At 33.3% G+C, this 17,858-nt stretch overlaps 1 protein-coding gene across 4 annotated transcripts in view; it reads left to right on the top strand.

Moving 5' to 3' along the window:
• Positions 1–17,858, top strand: part of RELN (reelin) — a 515,944-nt gene that overhangs the window by 134,940 nt on the left and 363,146 nt on the right. For all 4 annotated transcript variants that reach the window (XM_031938705.1, XM_031938703.1, XM_031938706.1 and 1 more), the window contains exon 3: positions 17,146–17,281. In XM_031938705.1, the coding sequence (XP_031794565.1) occupies positions 17,146–17,281 (136 nt within the window). The remainder of the gene's footprint in view (positions 1–17,145; positions 17,282–17,858) is intronic.

The following is a 17,858-nucleotide window of genomic DNA, read 5'->3' as shown; positions in this document are numbered from 1 at the left end:
TTATATATATAAAATCCTATTTGGCATTTAAAGCTTTTCATGGCCTTATTCCTCAAGACTCCCTTCCAGTCTTACATACTATTTACCATATGCTTTGATCCAGTGACACTGACCTCTTTGCTATTCCACAAACAGTACATTCCCTCTCCTAGCTCTGAAACTTTTGTCTGGCTTTCTTATTCCTGGAATGTTTTCCTTCCTCATCTCTATCTCCTGACTTTCCTATCTGTCTCCACATATCAACTAACATATCATTATTTAAAGGAAAGCCTTTTTCCAACTCTTAATTCTAGAGCATCCATCTGTTCATTATTTCTGATTCATCCTGTATATAGCTTGTATGTGCATAACAGTTCAATTGCCACTTCCCCCATTTGATTGTGAGCTGCTTAAGGGTAAAGGTTGTTTCTTGGTTCTGTTTGTATCCTCAGCTCTTAATACAATGCCTAGAACATAGTATTTTTCCTTCTTCATTCTTGATAAAGACCATCAGGAGGTGATGTCTTTGACAAGGAAGCCCTGAAACTCTAAAAGTCCTTGAAGGACAGATTCTCCTTGAATCCTGCCTCTGTAGGGTACCCTGCCTGAGGGAAACATCCTAATAGCTTCATTCTGTTTTCTTGAGATGGGTACCACCCCACATTGATAACACTCACTAAAGTGAAAACACTCACTTCAAGCTTCCCATTGAATTAAAGAGACTCATTCAATTCTATTCAAATTCAGTTCAAGCTGTACCAGCCCCATCAAGAGCAACATGCCATGCCATGCTATGCCAAGGAAACCTCTGCCCACTGAAATAATAATCTCTTTCAGCATTACCATCTCTTTATCTCCCTCACCTATTTCCTTAATAAGACTTTATCTCTCTCTGTCGGGATTTCTCTGCTAAAAATTCTCTCTCTCTGCCAGGATTCCTCCACTACTTTACTCCCCTGTCAGGAGGGACCTTGCCACTAAGGAATTCAGCCTTTTCATAACAAAGACTGAATTCACAATGCCAATAATAAACTTCTTTTTATCAGTCTAGCTTTTCGGGTTCATTACAAAGGAACTCTGTGATGCCAAAAGAGGGTTCCCACAACTCCCTACCTTGTACTGGATCCCTAAGGGGATTTAGGGAGCCTAAACTCTTCATTTGGTTCCCTGAATCCCAAACCTGCCACTAACCTCATCATTTAACTCCCTGACCACCAGGAACCCTAATCTCATCATTTTGGTTCCCTGAATCTAATCTCTTCATTTGGTTCCCTGACCAGTCAGAATCCTGAAAACTAGAAATCATCATCTTGACTTGCAAGTGAATCAAAATGAATTAGATTTAACTGAAAAATGGTTGTGGAAAATCAGCAGTTTCCTCACTCTTTCTTCCAAAATCATCAGATTGCAGTGGCAAGACATAGGCCAAGATAATTGGCCACAGCTCCATATGTAGTGAAAAACCTTAGGATTTTTAAACTAAGGTCTTTTCCAGGTCTCATTTTGTCTGAGGCAATACCCATTCAGTGATTAAAGACTAGGTAAGAATTCAAGCAAAGGACTTACCTTAAAAAAAATCAATTTGGGAGGAAAAAACCTTCAGAGTTTCTAGCCAAAACAGAAGCACTTGTTATTTATACTCATTCTGAGACATCAAAATCCATCATTGATTGTCCACTAAGAAATCCCATCTGGCACATAGTAGACACTTAACAAATCCTTACTGACTGACTAATTCAAACTCTGGTTTTTTTCTTCCAATGCTTTTTCCACATCAATCTTCTTGCTGGCTGAACTACATTACAACATTTATTAACAGCACCAAAATTTACTATTTGGTTTTAGTTTTGATGATGGGTAGGAATGAGAGAGATCCCCTTAGCAAAAGAATTTGCTAATCCCAAAGTCTGTGGTAAAAAAAAGGGGGGGGGGAGTTTTATTTTTCACTAAGAGGCTCTCCCTCTTAGCCAGCAGATTTCTTAATGAAGAAATTTGCAAAGAATGGGTTGACAGAAACCTATTTTATGAGCAAATCTTGGGGCAGTTGAACTAATTATCAGACCAGGATTTCCCAATTGAATGAAATTACTTTGAAGGGTTTTTTTTTTGTTTTTTGGGTTTTTCCCCCCAGAATTTAGTGTTTCCTGAATGGGGATTCAACTACCCGAAAAGATGGGGGGCGGGGGGGGGGGGGGGGGGGGGGGGGGGGAGAGAGAGAGTGTGATTTGCCCGAGATTTCCAATTGAATGATGCCGCTTATCTCTGTCTGGAAAATGTGCCTTCTTCCAGACTCTTTGGAGCCTGGGAGACCCCAAATCTCTCTTCTTTTGCAGATCAAAGGGGACACAGTTTCAGTGATTATTTTACAGATTAAAGGGGATTGAATTTTTACAGAGTTCACCCACATCATTTCTAGATTTTTGTTTTTGCTCTTTGTTTCTCTTTTTTTTTTCATTTTTAATTAAAATGAATTATCTTGTCAATTACTACTATCTGATATACTTAGGTTCAAAAGAAAACTGTCTGCTAGATTAGCTTAATCTTCTTTCAACAGAGTGACCACTAGCTCATGAAACACCCCTTAAGTGATTTCTTTTTTCTGACAATTAGACATCTTTGTTCTACAGTTTTTTAATATAATGTAAAGGATTTTGAATTATGAAGAGTTTTTTTAAATAAAGAATTAGAAAAAAGTATAATGATTGAAACAAAAATTTCTGGGTGTTGCTTTAATGAGACAAGTGTAGATCTGGGGGAAAAAAATCCAATGTAGGACTTTGGAATGGAATGGAAAGGCATCAGTAAGATGGGTGGTAGAAGTAAATGTAAATAAGAAAAATGAATGAACTCCTTTCTGAAAAGATATGAATATTTTTTTTTTTTTTTTTTTTTTGCCTCTCATGACTTGTTTTTCTGGGGTAGAACAATTCATTAGCATTTTTTATTTGTTGTTAAATGTCAGGCCATTTCCTATTACTAAATTTACTTGGTTTGAGGCATTTTAGCCCAGTGCTTGGCTGTTCTCTAAGGATCACTTAGGTATCAGCTGTAAATCATCTGCTCATCCTCACTGACAATGAATACTCTTTAAACTGGCTAGTGTATTGTGCCTCAACCATTGTACATAAACCCTATTGTGGGAAGAATTGTGTTCAGCCTCTGGGGGAAAGATGCAAATTGGAGGGTGGATTCCCATCTCCCTGTGCAAGACCTTACATGTGTTCATTCTGTTATGAGTAATTGAAATTGTGTTAATAAGTCTCTATACATTCAAGTAAAACTATACTTTATCCCTTTATGAAGGAGGAGGGGGAAAGAAAGACTATAACCACTAGATTAATTTCATGTCATTTAAATAAAGGTTGTAGATAAAATTGTGAATAGAAATGTAGTTATTACAATGTTTAATAAAATATAAACATAATTTTTATATAGAAAAGTCCTCTTAAAATAAGTCATGAGAATTCAGATTTGAATTCTGTCTCTGGTACTATAGTCGATGTGATCTTGGGCCTTAGTTCTTTATCTGAGCTTTAGTTTATTTAACAGTAAAATAAATAATCTGAACTTTTTGATTTTTAATTTTTAATTTAGTCTAAATCATATCCTATGATCACAGTTCTACCTAATTTTGCTTGGCTAATCTTAACATTAATCAATTTGTTTGGTAATTTTAGATTTTTGGGGAAATTGTTTGCTAATTAGTGTTGAGATTCATCTATTGATGGTGGTAGTGATAGTGGTAGTGATATTATAAATTTCTACTCTTCTAAGATTTATGGTAGCTATGAATTTTAGAGTCATTAAGAATTTCAGTGTCGATTTCAGTGATATTTGTTAAATTAAAAGCTACAAGTAGATTCAAAATATCATGAAAAACATTATTAGAGTCAATGAATTGCCTTTCTTTATCAGAATGCACTTAGCCGGTGATCCATGATTTTGTCAGAATACTCACTCTCTTTTCCAATGAAAGTAATCATTCCTATCTATATTAATTGATAATCACCATGAGTTTCTGGGACTGAAAATTTTATTACCTATTTTGGGGAGGCTGTTGGCAGTTGTCCTAAGCCCAGCTATCGGCATGGCACAAAAGACTGATTACCCACAAAAGGAGATTAAAAAAGTTATTTCCCTTATAAAAATACACTTGCCAGACCTTAGGGCAAGGATATGTGTTGATTATTCTGGTACTGATTCTGTTGAATTCCAGACTTCCATTTCATTTCCCATTTTCTCCATGGAAATGGTACTTGAACAGTGATAAGCACTTGCATAAAGTAGAAAAATCTTTCAGTTCTGAGGAGACAGGGTACTCCTTTTGGTTTTAATTTACTTTTTTTTCAATTAACAATTATTTATTTTCTTTCTTTCCCTTCCACTTTACCCCTTGACTAAAAAAGAAAAGAAAAGAAAAGAAAAGAAAAAACCATTATAACAAATGTACATAGTCATTCCCAAATTGACCATGTCCAAAACCATTTATCTCATTTTGTATTGTGAGTCCATTACTTTTCAGTAAGAAGTAGGTAATATGTATTGTCATTGGTCCTGGGAAATTGTAGTTGCTCATTTTATATGCTCATGCTTAGGATGCCTATAACCATGTTACTAGTGCAAATCCTTCTTGTTATGCTTGAAACAAAGAAATCTTTGTGCTTTAGCTGCTTAGGTGGCAAGAATTACTGGTCAACAATACCTCTCTAATTACCTATGTCTTGTAATCCAATCTATTACACAATCAAGGAACCTCTTTCTTGAAATTCCATCTACATCATAGCGTCCGCTCAAACCACATAATGTTCACAGACCTGGGTGCGGTCCAGCATAACCACGGCGCTGGGTGTAAGTTGCCAGCTTCACAAGTGGTAGATTTACTGTCCATCATCAAATGAATGCTTTGAGACCTTTTCAGTGTTATGGGACTACCATTCTTTTCTTTCATTGGCATGGTATCAAGTAGGTATTTTTTAAAATTGATAATTGTTCATCTTGGAAATTCCCCCTTAGCTATACCTTACCTTGTCCTACTGTGTGCAAGATACTTTTTATACTTTATATTTCCACTTTACTATTAATCTCTCAGATTTTCAGAAAAGTGTTGGATTTAAAACTGAAGCTAGATAAATCATTACAGGTCAGTGATTTAACCTCTAGGCAAATCCAGGATGGGACCTTCGATAGAATCTCACATGAGCCACTGTGAAAATGGATTCTCTTTACTATTAGACAGTAAAGAATTAGACTTTTAATGTAACCTTTTAAAAGAAAACATGTTTGTTCTATATGTGACTTACTATCAAAAATACTTTAAGAAACAGCTTCTAATTTGGTTCTAATTTATACAAAGTAACTGATTTTTGTTCTTTGCAATAGCTAAGAGGTTGACTTTTTTGGTCTACAGTAATTTGTGCGAACAAAGAAAACATCAGCAAACAAGTACAAATACTTGGCTTTGAAAATATTCTTAGCCAGCATTTCATTTATTTCTTATTATCTTTACTTTTCTTTTCCCTGACTTCACAATTCACTGGCTAGTGACATAGCAACATTAGCCAATTTTCTTAGCTTCTTCTCATCTCTCATTCCGGGAGAAAGAAAGAGGTTAATCAAGAAAATTAGATAAGTGAGACATTCACATTGCTCACTTAAATATTATTTTCTCAAATGATTAGAAAGAAGGAGACTAGTATGCTGGGAAAACTGAATAGAACACTGCTGAAGATAAAACAGATGGATAAGGATGGTTAATAGCGATGACTTTGGTACTCTATGAGCAAATGATTGCCAGTGTCTCTCTTAGACTAAATAAGAATCTCAATAATATTATATTCTATGATTTTTCTTTGTGAATATGTATGTGAATAAAGTCACAGTGTTGGACTAAAGTTTTAATGACTTGATTTGGAGATGTGATTCTTGATCTCAGAGAAGACAATATCATTGAAGGTGACTAGCTTTGTAAGTACTAGCTAACCAGATAAGTTTTGAGCATAAACCCAATAATAAGGTAGGTCTGCTATCTGAGAACCAGCTAGATAAGTGTGGATTCATAACCAAAAGATGATCCCAGATGAATATTTGGGTTTGGCTATGCATGACAATCTATAAACTATTAAAATTCAAAATTTTGATCTGTAAGTCCTTTTTTGCTTTTTTATCAATGATGGTTGATTAATGAAAAGAAGACAGAGCATGCTATGAATCATATAGTTTAGTCCATCTTAAAATATTAAAACATTCCCTGAATAATCATTATTCAACAATAAGTTAACACGGTACTGAAAAAACTGGACCATATGCATATGGATATTCTAATTCCTGTGTTTCAGGTCTCTCTAATCCATATGGCAAAGATTGGCATAATTTTGTGGATTCCTGTGAACAAGATTGTAAATCTAGACTAGAAGAGACCACACAAGTAAGCATTTTATAGATTGAGAAACTGATTTGCTCAAGATCATATCAGTAAAAAAAAAAAAAAAAAAAAAATCCAAGCTTAACTTATTGGTTAGCTTATGGTCAGGACTTAAATAATTTCCAGCTTGCAAATACCTGTCATGGCTCATCTTCACTGGCATATACCCTTCAAGAACTAAGGGCCTTGCCCATATATGCCTGGACATCGAAATAGGATGTTTGGTGACAGAGTGCACTTTTTTATTGTGAAGGTTCTTTGGTGAAGAAGTGCTGTCAGAGTTAGTTACTTGATCATCATATTTTGCAGTGTTCATGATGAGTATAAACAAAATATCACCACAAAGGTAATTGCAGCCTTTAAGTCAATATTTGCATAGAATGAAAAGTAGAGAAACTAGTGAAAAATTTGACAAGATTTTACAAATCAGTCATTGTTTACTTTGATATCTAGTAAGTTCATTTCAAAAGTGTATGTGGGGAAGATGAAAACAATGTATCAGGATCGAGAAATGAAAGGGGCCAAAGACTATTTAGAAATTTTGAATCTGTTTATCTTTTAGAAATTTAAATACTATTTTCTAATTACACTTAATGACAATTTAAATATATATATATATATATATTTAATTTTCAATTTCAAATTTTGTCCCTTTTTTCACTTGCACCCTCCTTGAGAGGGTTAGCAATTTGATATAGGTTATACATGTGTAATCATGCAAAATATTTCCTTTTTATATTATGAAAAAAGACACAGACCCAAAGGGGGAAAAACATGAAAAGAATAAAGTGAAAAAGAATATACTTCAGTCTGTTTTCATACTCCATTGATTCTTTGTCAGAAGGAGGTTAGTATTTTACATGATAACTCCTTTAGAATTGGTTGGGATTATTGTGTTGCTGAGAATAGCTAAATCATTCAGTTGATTATTATACAATGTTGCTATTACTGTGTAAATCTGTATATCTTGAGTTTGTTGAGAGAAGATTGGAAAGCAACATGTAATACATTGTAAACATTACAAAAAGGAAACTGATAACATGTAACAGGCAGGGGGCAACTGGCTGACTTAGAGGATAGAGCACTGGGCTTGGAAGCAGGAAGACTTGAGTTCAAATGTGGCCTCAGGCACCTACAAGCTATGTGACCCTGAGCCAATCATTTGACTTTTGCCTCTAGAGAAGGAAATAGCACTTTGATATGCTTCCATCAAAAAAAACCAATGGAAAAATATTGCTATGATATAGTTCAGACATGATTGAACAAGAAAACAGGCATGAAATGAGTGGTTTCTGAGTAATTAGTTGTCTGTATAGTCAGACTGTCACTTAGTTCGAGCAAAGATCATTATCGACAAATTTTGAGAAAGGATAAGGATGCATAAAATCAAAATAGCCCTAGACTTACCCATTTAAACAAGCTTCTAAATATGAAAAAATGGGGAATGCATAAAAAGTAAACACTTTTAGTGTGTTTACCCCCTGTTTCTTAGGGATGTTTCAGAGTAATACAATAGCATCCATAACAAGGGAGCCTTAACATCACCAGAATGCCTCCATAAGAAAACATATGGTCTCTTTAAAAAGAGAAGGGATGGGACAGTAAAGAAACAGCTTTTGTTTGGAATTCAAATTCATTTGCAAAATATTATGAATGGAAGGATGTGGTAGAACACAACTATAATCACCATTATAAGAGAAGTTGAGACGGATAGATCTCTTAAGCTCAGGAAATCTAAGATGTAGGACCAAGTTGATTGTGTGTATATACATTATTTGGCAATATTATGGTGAGCTCTTAGAAGCAGAATGCCAATAATCTGACCAAAGCAAAATAGTCCAGATTAAAAGCAGAGCTTCTGTTCCTGTACCAGTGGGTAGGATTGGGCTCATGAATAGCCCCTGCCCTTCCAGTTTGGATGAGAAGTTTTAGATGTTTGGATGAGATTTTGGGGGGGGGAGAGGGAAGGTTATTGGGATTAAGTAACTTGCTCAGTTCATACAACTAAGCCTCTTTTAAAAAAATATGGAGGAGGATGGAAAATTACAATGTGTCACCTCATAAAACAATGAAAAGCAGTGAAAACAAAGATAATTTACAAAAAGCTTCATATGAGACCCAACTGAGCCAGATCATCTCACAAACATTTATGGACAAAACTAGGAAGACAACAAATGAATGTAAAATGAAATAGATACACTTCTCTAGATCTTTTCTCACTATTGATAACAGTAGAATTGTTAGACTGTGCCCTCAATATCCCATGTGCTGCATATATATATTTATATATATGGTCTTTAAGACGATGATATTGGGAAGAGTTGGACTTGACCACCTATGTCCAAATCTTGAACCTTATCATTACCTATTACTTAATAAGTTACTTAACCTCTAAGGGTCTCAGTATTTTCATCTGTCAAATGAGGGCATTGTTAACCCTGTTAACAGGGTTAACCCTGGTAGCCTCTTCCAAGTTGAAATCAAATTACACAAAGAAGAACTCTGTATTGGAAGTAACAATTTCTCATTTGGTAAAATCAAAAGGAGTGGCCTGTGCTTATGCTGTCCACTTTGTTTAGCTTTTCACTCTTGGACAGATGTATCCGTGTGCTTTTGCATCCTGTCAATGAGTCAGGATTTTGGAACCTGTGTGGAAAACTAAGCTGTGTATCTGGGATATATCAAAGCAGGTCACAAGAGCAGGGAAGGGACAAAATCAATCCAGCCACTGGTTTTAAAGCCAAATTAGATTCAGGAAAGGACCATTGGGTGGGACTAGCTTCTGGTATCTGATATGAAGAGAGTTGAAGACAAGCAGAGGCAAGAAGCCAGGTATAGAGATAAAGGACTCTAGTGTGCTGGGTCAGAGAAAATCAGGCAAAACAATGCAGTTCTGACATTGTCAGAAATTGTTCTTACAAAGGCTAACATCCTCATGAGATCTCTTATACTGGGTCTACCTAATTGGCCACTCCAAGAGATAAAGACAGAGAAAAAGAGGCAGAGAGGAAGAAACAAGTATTTATTAGTTACCTAAAATATTTCAAGAAATTTACAAATAGTATCTTATTTGATTCTCATAACCCTGAATGGTAGGTGCTATTATATGCCCCCCCCTCTTTTTTTTTTTTTTTTTTTTTAGAATGAAAGAAATTGACACTAAGAGAAGTTAATTGACTTGTCCAAGATTACACAGTAAGTGTCTGAAGCCAGATTTGAATTTGGGCCTTCTTGACCCTAAGTAGAATACTGTATACACTGTACCATATAAAGTTGACACTAATCATAGAATTAATTGTGGGCTTTATGTAGATATTTTCCAGATAAAGAATGGTAGAGTTAGACATGAAATGAGCCTCCAAGCATTTTGTGCATTACTTTCATAGTTGATGTTTTTTGCAGTGGTGGTCATCCAGACTTGTGATTTCATTAATAAGAAGTCCAAACAATTTACTAAAGTCATTAAAATATTTTTAGACCCAAAGTCAATTGTCCCAAACCAAAGCTTTCAGAAACCAAAAACTTCACAGGTAGAGAAAAGTAGAGGATGATAGTTATTCATAATCATGTTATATTACTTGAGAGCTACTCTTTTTTGTACCCATTATCACTAACAGTACTTCAAGAGATAAGCTGAAATAGGGATATTTTCTATGATTATTTTTTCAATACATAAAATGTAGTTGGTTTTGCTGCAATATTTGAATACACTAACCCGCTAGAGAAGACTGATAATAGGCCCAATTCTCTCAGTAAACAAAAGATATTCACTTTAGAATTCAATGAGAAGCTTAGAATAAAATAGAAAATAACTTACTTCTAACCACTTATCAACCCTATGTGGAATTTTCAGATTTTCTTTTAAAATGTCTGATAAAAGGTTTTTCCTGATGCCTTTTTCAAGAGAGTAAAATGACTTCAATAAAATGAGATGGCAACCTTTCTAGAGGATTTAAGTTTCTTGCATTAATATGTTTTTGTAGTAACTCAAGTTGCTTAGTATCACCTAGCATACTTCCTAGGAGGTCCTTTTGAAGATTTGAAATAATACATAGAACTAAACAATCATTTTTACTTTGAGACTTCATTTTATATAACACCTTATTTTTTGAAGACTGGACCCTTGAAATCTTAGTATACTTTTATCTGGTTTAATGGCTTTCTATTTGCAGATGTTTGGATTTTTGCATCTCATGAAAAACAAGTGAAGGAATATTTTGGAAAATCCTTTTCAGAATAAATAAAATTGAGTAGGATGTATGTTGAAACTAAATTGCAGAAAATATATATTACACAAATGAGTAATGTTTTCCTTAGGTAGACCATGGGTGTGTGTTAGAATTGCAATGTGTTTCTTAGAAGTGAGAAATTTTAATTTTTCTTGGTAGAACCTATGTTTCATTGTAGAGATGTGATATTGTGGCAATACTAGTTATAGCAATGTGGTTTTAAGGTGTGCATGTTAAGAGCATAGGAAAGATATCCCTGAGGAAAATGGGGTTCATGCAAGGTTTAGTCACAAACTTAAAATAACTGAAGACTTGTCAAGGAAAATGATATCCTGGAAGGCAGAGATATATGCATCACAGTCTTAAAAGGAATCCTGCAACTTTAGATCAATTAAAGATATCATCCATCTAATCTTCTAGAAATTCAACACTTGAAAAGAAAATCTCTTCCCTAGCTACTTATTCTTTGTGTGGACCTTTAATGAGATTAAGAAGACAAGGAATGTTTATTTGCTACACAGAAAAATGTGGGTAGTTTTTCAAAGGAAAAATAGTCTTTAAAGCATTTTTTTTCTTGCATTTATATCGAATACTACAGTTAGTCCTTAGCTTTTCTTTAATCTTCCATATATATTAATTTTCCCAACCTTATTAAAGTATAAACTCCTTAAGAGCAAAAGGTATGTAATACTTCTATCACAATGGTTATCACAAAATCTTTGTCCAATAAATACTTATTGATTAATTTGTTGATTGTTAATAATAAAACACTTAGTTTTCTAATGGCTAATGATCTGGTAAACTAGTATCCCTAATTTTTTTAAAAGCATTAATTTTTTAGGAATAGTATAGTTGCCAAGAGAACCTCACTAATATGAGCAAAATAGGGAATTTCTAAGAAAATATTGTGGTTAGTTATTTGGTAGTCTTTATGGATAGTAGCTTAAAGAAAAGGACCCATTCCAAATTTGGGATTTGAAAATTTCAACTTTTAATGCTGGTTGTATAATAATTCCTAGGACAAACTAGAAGTGTGGTATAATAGTGATGCAAATACTTTTACCTTTGGTTCCTTGTACAACTAAATTCTACATAACAAGCTAGACCTCAGTAAGTATTTGGAATAGAAGTTCTCACTCGTCTGCTCCCCCAGAGTGATGATTTCTGACATATCTAGCCATGAAAGGATGTAAGCTAATAGAGAATAATCCATAAGAATTTTTTTTCTAAACATCCTGGCTAGACATTAACTCACTTTCTCAGAAGTGATTTGAAGAATGTGAGAGATGTATTCTTTAAAAACAACAACCCAGTAATAAACTCATTCTGATGTTTTTATTCAGTTTACTCTCCACAAAATTTTGATTTTTCATTTTAACCCAGGATCTCCTTTTTGGTTGTGAAACTGTGATTTAGGACTGACTCATAAAGAAGTGACAACCACTGAGTCACCAGCTGCTGGTCCTCCTGCTACACCCTAGGTTTTCCTTGTGCGTGTCTCATCTACACTAAGCCTGTGGTTTCTGTGACTTGACAAGTTACATCTCAGTATGTGCTTGAAAATAACTTGGTTGAATTCACAGGGTCTTTAGAGTATATTAAAATATAGAGTTGTAGCATTTGAAAATTTGTCTCTATTTTTAGGGTAATATTTTAAATCCTGAATAATTTGCTGAAGTAGATCTATTTTTGTTATTGTCAGAATGGTCTGCACATTATTGTTTCTCTATTTTATAATAGTTTTTTACATGAGTCTAATATTTATAGCTGCAAAGAATCTTAGACATTTCCTAGCCTGACTCTTTCATTTTATAGTTGAAAAACTGAGGCCCAGAGAGATTGTGATTTGTCTTTCACCTTTTAAAAAGTAAAATATTTTAATAACTGACATATATAAGGTTTTAAGATCTGCAAGTACTTTCATGTTCTGTCATATGAAGTTTTCATTCTGCAACTCACTATAATCCTGAAAAATAGGCATTACAATTGCATATTTTTATCTTCAGTTTACATATGAACAAACTGAGGCTGAGAGAACTAAAGAGACTTTTCCTTGATCACATAACTAATAAAGACCAGAAACAATTTTTGAATTCAAGTGGTCTTGACTCCAAGTCTCACATTATATTAAACCATGTTATGGTTCTCCATTATTTCAAATGCCTGGAAATATTTAGTAATTACATTTTAATCATGGTTCATCAAGGTCTTCTGTTTCCCATCATGAAAAATTATGTAAGACCTAATAAATATACACATAAAATACTATTAAATTCCACAAGTATTATTTTTTTCTATTTAAAGTAACAATGCACTTAGCAGTTACTATTTCAATTGATATCCCCCCTCAGTTTCTCTTCATGTGAAAAAGCTGTAATATTATGTCTTTTTTTCCTGAGGGTCCTATCAAGTTACTGTGATGATAAAATAAGATTGCATGTGTAAAGCATTTTGGAAAACATTGAATGCTAGGTAAATGTTAATTATTCCTATTATTATTTCAATCAAAGCTTATCCCAGACTTGTATAGCAATTTCTCAGTGCTATTTTGACTTTCTCCCTAATATTAGCCAGGAACCATACCAAGTCTACTCTAATAAACTATATTTTCCTATAACTAAAATAAGATGAGTGTAAAAGACTTTACAAGTTCAAAAACTTATTTATCTGCATTGTAATACTAAAAGCTAAACAAAACATTTAAAATGTCCTAGAATATATTTGATAATTTGAAATTATATTAATTTCTTTTAGGATGTTGCTATCATTCACAAAAAGTTGGGCAAAATAATATCAGATAAGTTATCTTGATTTTTTATTAATTGGTTATTAATTCTCCATTTACATTTTTGATACTGGCAATAAAAATCTAATATACTGGTACAAAACTATTCAATAGCATTATACGTCTATTCTTTCAGTATTCAAAAAGTTGCAATTCAGATAAATAATCTAATCCTTTACAGTGACTTATCCTAAACCAGATATGTAATAAGCATTAGGTATAGAATTTGAACCAAGAACTCCTGACTCTTCTTTTATTTATCATTTCTTCATTGTTCTTTATTCTACATCCCCATGGCAGGTTTTATAGGTTCTTTCCAACTCTAAAGGTGTGAACCTATGAATCTCTAATTAGTTCCCACTGTTATACTTGACCTTAAATACCCAAGAGCATTAAAGGAAAGGACAAGTTATTTAAATGATAAATTTTAAATAAAATGTATGCGGAACAGGCAGTGTTCTTTTGAATGAGATCAATTCAGGGCTAGAACTGTATGGTCTGTGAATCCATTAATATTCAGAAACCTGTTCTTACATCCCAAGAGGCAACATGATATTGTGTAATGAATAATGATTTAGAAGATCTGGGTTCTAAAGTTGTTTTTTCCATTTCTACTGGATTCTACTACACATTCTGTTTTAACAGGATATTACACCTCATGATTTAATGAGAAAATAGAAGCTATCCATTGGTTTCCCCTTTTCAACTCTACACTTACTACAGCATCTACTATAGGATGACTTTGTATGTATTACTGAATTGAATAGCATTTTAATTGAATAAGCTCTGTAACCATATCCAAGTCACTTAACCTCATTTATTAATTAGAGGCATTTAAAAATATGCTATTTTCTTTTCAGTTAAGAAGTACTTATCCTTCCCCCTTTCCCTGCCTCCCATTGGAAAACAAAAACAAAATCCTTGTAATGAATATGAATAGTCAAAGTAAATTAAGATTTTACCTTTAATGTGTTTTTAAAATATTTTTCTCCTTCTATATCTTGATTTTATTACCTCTCTATTATGTGGATAACATACTTCATGACTGAGTTTGATAGTTTTGTATTTGGCCATTGTATTCATCAGAGTTCTTGATTTTAAAAGTGTTGATTTTGACAGTATTGTGAATATTTTATAAATGATTCATCTGATTCTACTTAATTCATTCTGCATCAGTTCATACAAGTATTCCCAGGTTTCTTTAAAAATGTTCCTTTTTATCATTACTTATATCTCAGCAGCATTCCATTATATTTATTTACTACAATTTCCCCATCCATTCCTGAATTGATGTATACCACTCTAGTTTCCAGAAGTTTTTGCCACTTCCGAAACTCCTACTACACATTTTTATACATATGTGGCCTTTTCCTCTTTCTTCTCTTTGAAGTATGAGACTACTAGTAGTATCTCTGACTCAAAAGGAATACAGTTTTTTGTGTTATTTTTAGATGTAATCCTTCAGTGCTATCAAGTATGGCTAACCAGTTCTTAGTTCTATCAAAATTAGATGGTGCTGTTTTATTTTTCTTTTCTTGTCAATTTTGTCAATCTGATATGTCTGCGATAGAATTTCTGAGTTACTTTAATATTTTTCTAATTTTTGGTATTTCAAAGTAACTCTGTTTCATTAGCAATCGATAGCTTGAATTTCTTCTCTTAAAAAATCTACCTGTTCATATGCCTTGTCCATTTATCAGTTAAAGGATGGTTTTCTTCTTAGAATTTGAATCAGTTCCTTATGTATCTTGGAATGATCCCTCTATCAGAGAAATTTGCTACAAACGTTTCCTCTAATTTATTTGCTTCTTTTCTAATTTCAGTCAACTTAATTTTGTTTAAACAAATCCTTTTTAGTTATATGGATTTAATATTCTTCATTTTACATTTTGTGATTCTATCCTTTGTTTGGTCATGAATTCTTCCATAATCCAAAGATACAAAAATTGGTTTCTTTCTTTATACTCTAATTTGTTTTTCATATGACCTTTTATGTATAAGCCATATATCCATTTGGACTTTCTCAATATGGTACAAGGTATTATATAAATCTAATTTCTGCCAGAACTACTTTCTCATTTTTCCCCAGAAGTTTTTCTAGAACGGTGAATTTTTTCTCCAGTAATTGTAGTGTTTGGATTTCTTGAGCACAGTGAGCCAAAGATAATTTACTTCTGCCTGTAATCACTAAGCATTTACAAAATGCTCTCTCTGTAATACAGGCTATATTAAAAGCAAAGATATAAATGAGAACTAAAACAGTTACTGCCCTCAAAGAATTTAAATGTAAAGGATGATATATTGGAGTATATCAGATATAGAAAGTAGATGTGAGGTAACTTCAGGGGGAATGGCCAGAGTTTCTAGAGTCAAAGCTTAGGGAAAAGAGCAATCTAGACAAGAACAATAGCACCAAGACATGAAATGGAGGAATATGTGCAAGGAACATCAAGTATACCCATATGACTATATTATAGAGACCATAGTAGGGAATAAAATACGAGAAGATTCCAACAATAATAAAGGACCAGGTTGTGAATAGTTTTAGATACAAAACAAAGCACTTTATGTTTGATCCTGAAAGTAAGAAGGAACCACTGAAGTTTGTTGAGTTTCTGGGTAATATGGTTAAACTTACATTTAAACCTATACTTTAGAAAGATTATTTTGGCAGCTGAATAGAAGATAGATTGAATTAAGCAGAATTGAAGTAATTAGATTATTGCAATATTCTAGGTGAAAGGTAATGAAGACCTAAACTCAGATTTGAGTTTGGTCTGCTTAAAGAAGAAGGTGTATTTAAGAGATATAAAAAGAAACTATAAGATTTGGGCACATATTTAGATTTTGATGGTGAGGAAGAGAGAAAGGTTGGAAATAACACTGAGTCATTTGTATGACTGGAAAGATGGTGGGGTACTTGACAGCAAGAGGAAAATTTAGAAGAGGGGACAATTTAGGGAGAAAGAAAATAAGTTTTATTTTATACATGTCAATGCCTATGGGACATTCAGTTCAACATGTCTAATGGGCTAGTCAGGGAAATAGGGTTGGAGCTTATGAGAGAGACTAAGGCTAGATACAAATTTAAATGTAATCTTCAAAGACATCATTCAAACTATGGAAATTGGTGAGATGACCATGTGGGAGACTATAGATAGAAAAGAAAACTTTCAGGATGTATCCTTTGGGAACATTGGTCTCTCAATGAAAATGAAACCAAGAAGAGTAGGTAGGTAGATAGGATAGAAGGAGAAACAAGAGACAACATTCATGAAAATCCAGAAAGGATCCTTAGTTTCTTCATCTATAAAATGTGGATGTTACTCTCCGTCCTACCTACTTCAAATACTTCTTGTGAAGATTAAATTCATTATTACTTGTATGCTTAGCAAATTGGATGCTCTTAATCAATGATTATTGATTGATTGATCAAGTAAGATAAAATACACAAAAAACTTTCAAAACTATAAAGTCTTATAAAAATGTAAGAATTTCTTTTAAATAGCAAAAATATGTTTTCCACAGTTTTGGAAATATTTTTAAAATAATGGATTTTTTTGTGATTATAGAAAGCAATTCTTTATAAAAAGTGTTGCTTTTATGTGACTAATGGAGAAATCAAAGTCACTTTCAGGTTACAAAATTTAAAAAGTCATGAATGTATTGTTTTAAAATCATAAAAATTTTTTGTTATGTTAATACTATGATGCCCTTTTCTTCCCCTTTAGGAATTATGTCAGATCACCAGTTTGGAAACCAGTTTATGTGCAGTGTAGTAGCCTCACATGTGAGTCATCTGCCAACAACCAATCTCAGTTTCGTTTGGATCGCTCCACCTGCTGGCACAGGCTGTGTCAACTTCATGTGAGTTCTGAGATTTACTATTATAGGTATTGGAAGGTGGTCTATCCTTGTCAAAATGCCAGTTACCTTCCCTTCCCCTTTGATGAAACAAAGTTTAATGTCACATCTTCTCATAGCTTGTGTCATATAAATTGCTTAGTATCACACATGATTGATTCCCCACTGTCTCATTATGAGGTGCTAAATCTATGCTTTTGACAGGAAATCTCTCTTCTTTAGGTAGGATTAAAATTTCAAATATGGTGATAGAATTAACATCCAAACAGATTTACTAAGCATACCCAAGTTGTTGGGACACTAGAATCATATGCCAAGTTAAAATTGTAGAAAGTCAATGTGACTTATCCTTTGATTAACATATAACATGACCTCTACTTCATTATTTTCCAATTATGCATATTCGCAATCAATATAGATGTAATACACAAATGTCATACACATGTACAAATGTATGCATATTGTGTGGTACATATGTGTTAATTCCTTTAAAATAGCATTCAGTGCAAAATAAAATCTAACAAAAAGGTTTTTAAAGGCATACACCTATAATTTCACAAATACTTCCTATTAACTTAGT

This window comes from Sarcophilus harrisii, chromosome 5, assembly GCF_902635505.1.
Source record: "Sarcophilus harrisii chromosome 5, mSarHar1.11, whole genome shotgun sequence".
In the NCBI taxonomy this organism is placed as follows: Eukaryota; Metazoa; Chordata; class Mammalia; order Dasyuromorphia; family Dasyuridae; genus Sarcophilus; species Sarcophilus harrisii.
Note: the sequence above shows the minus strand (reverse complement) of the source record. Positions and strands in the feature narration are given on the sequence as shown.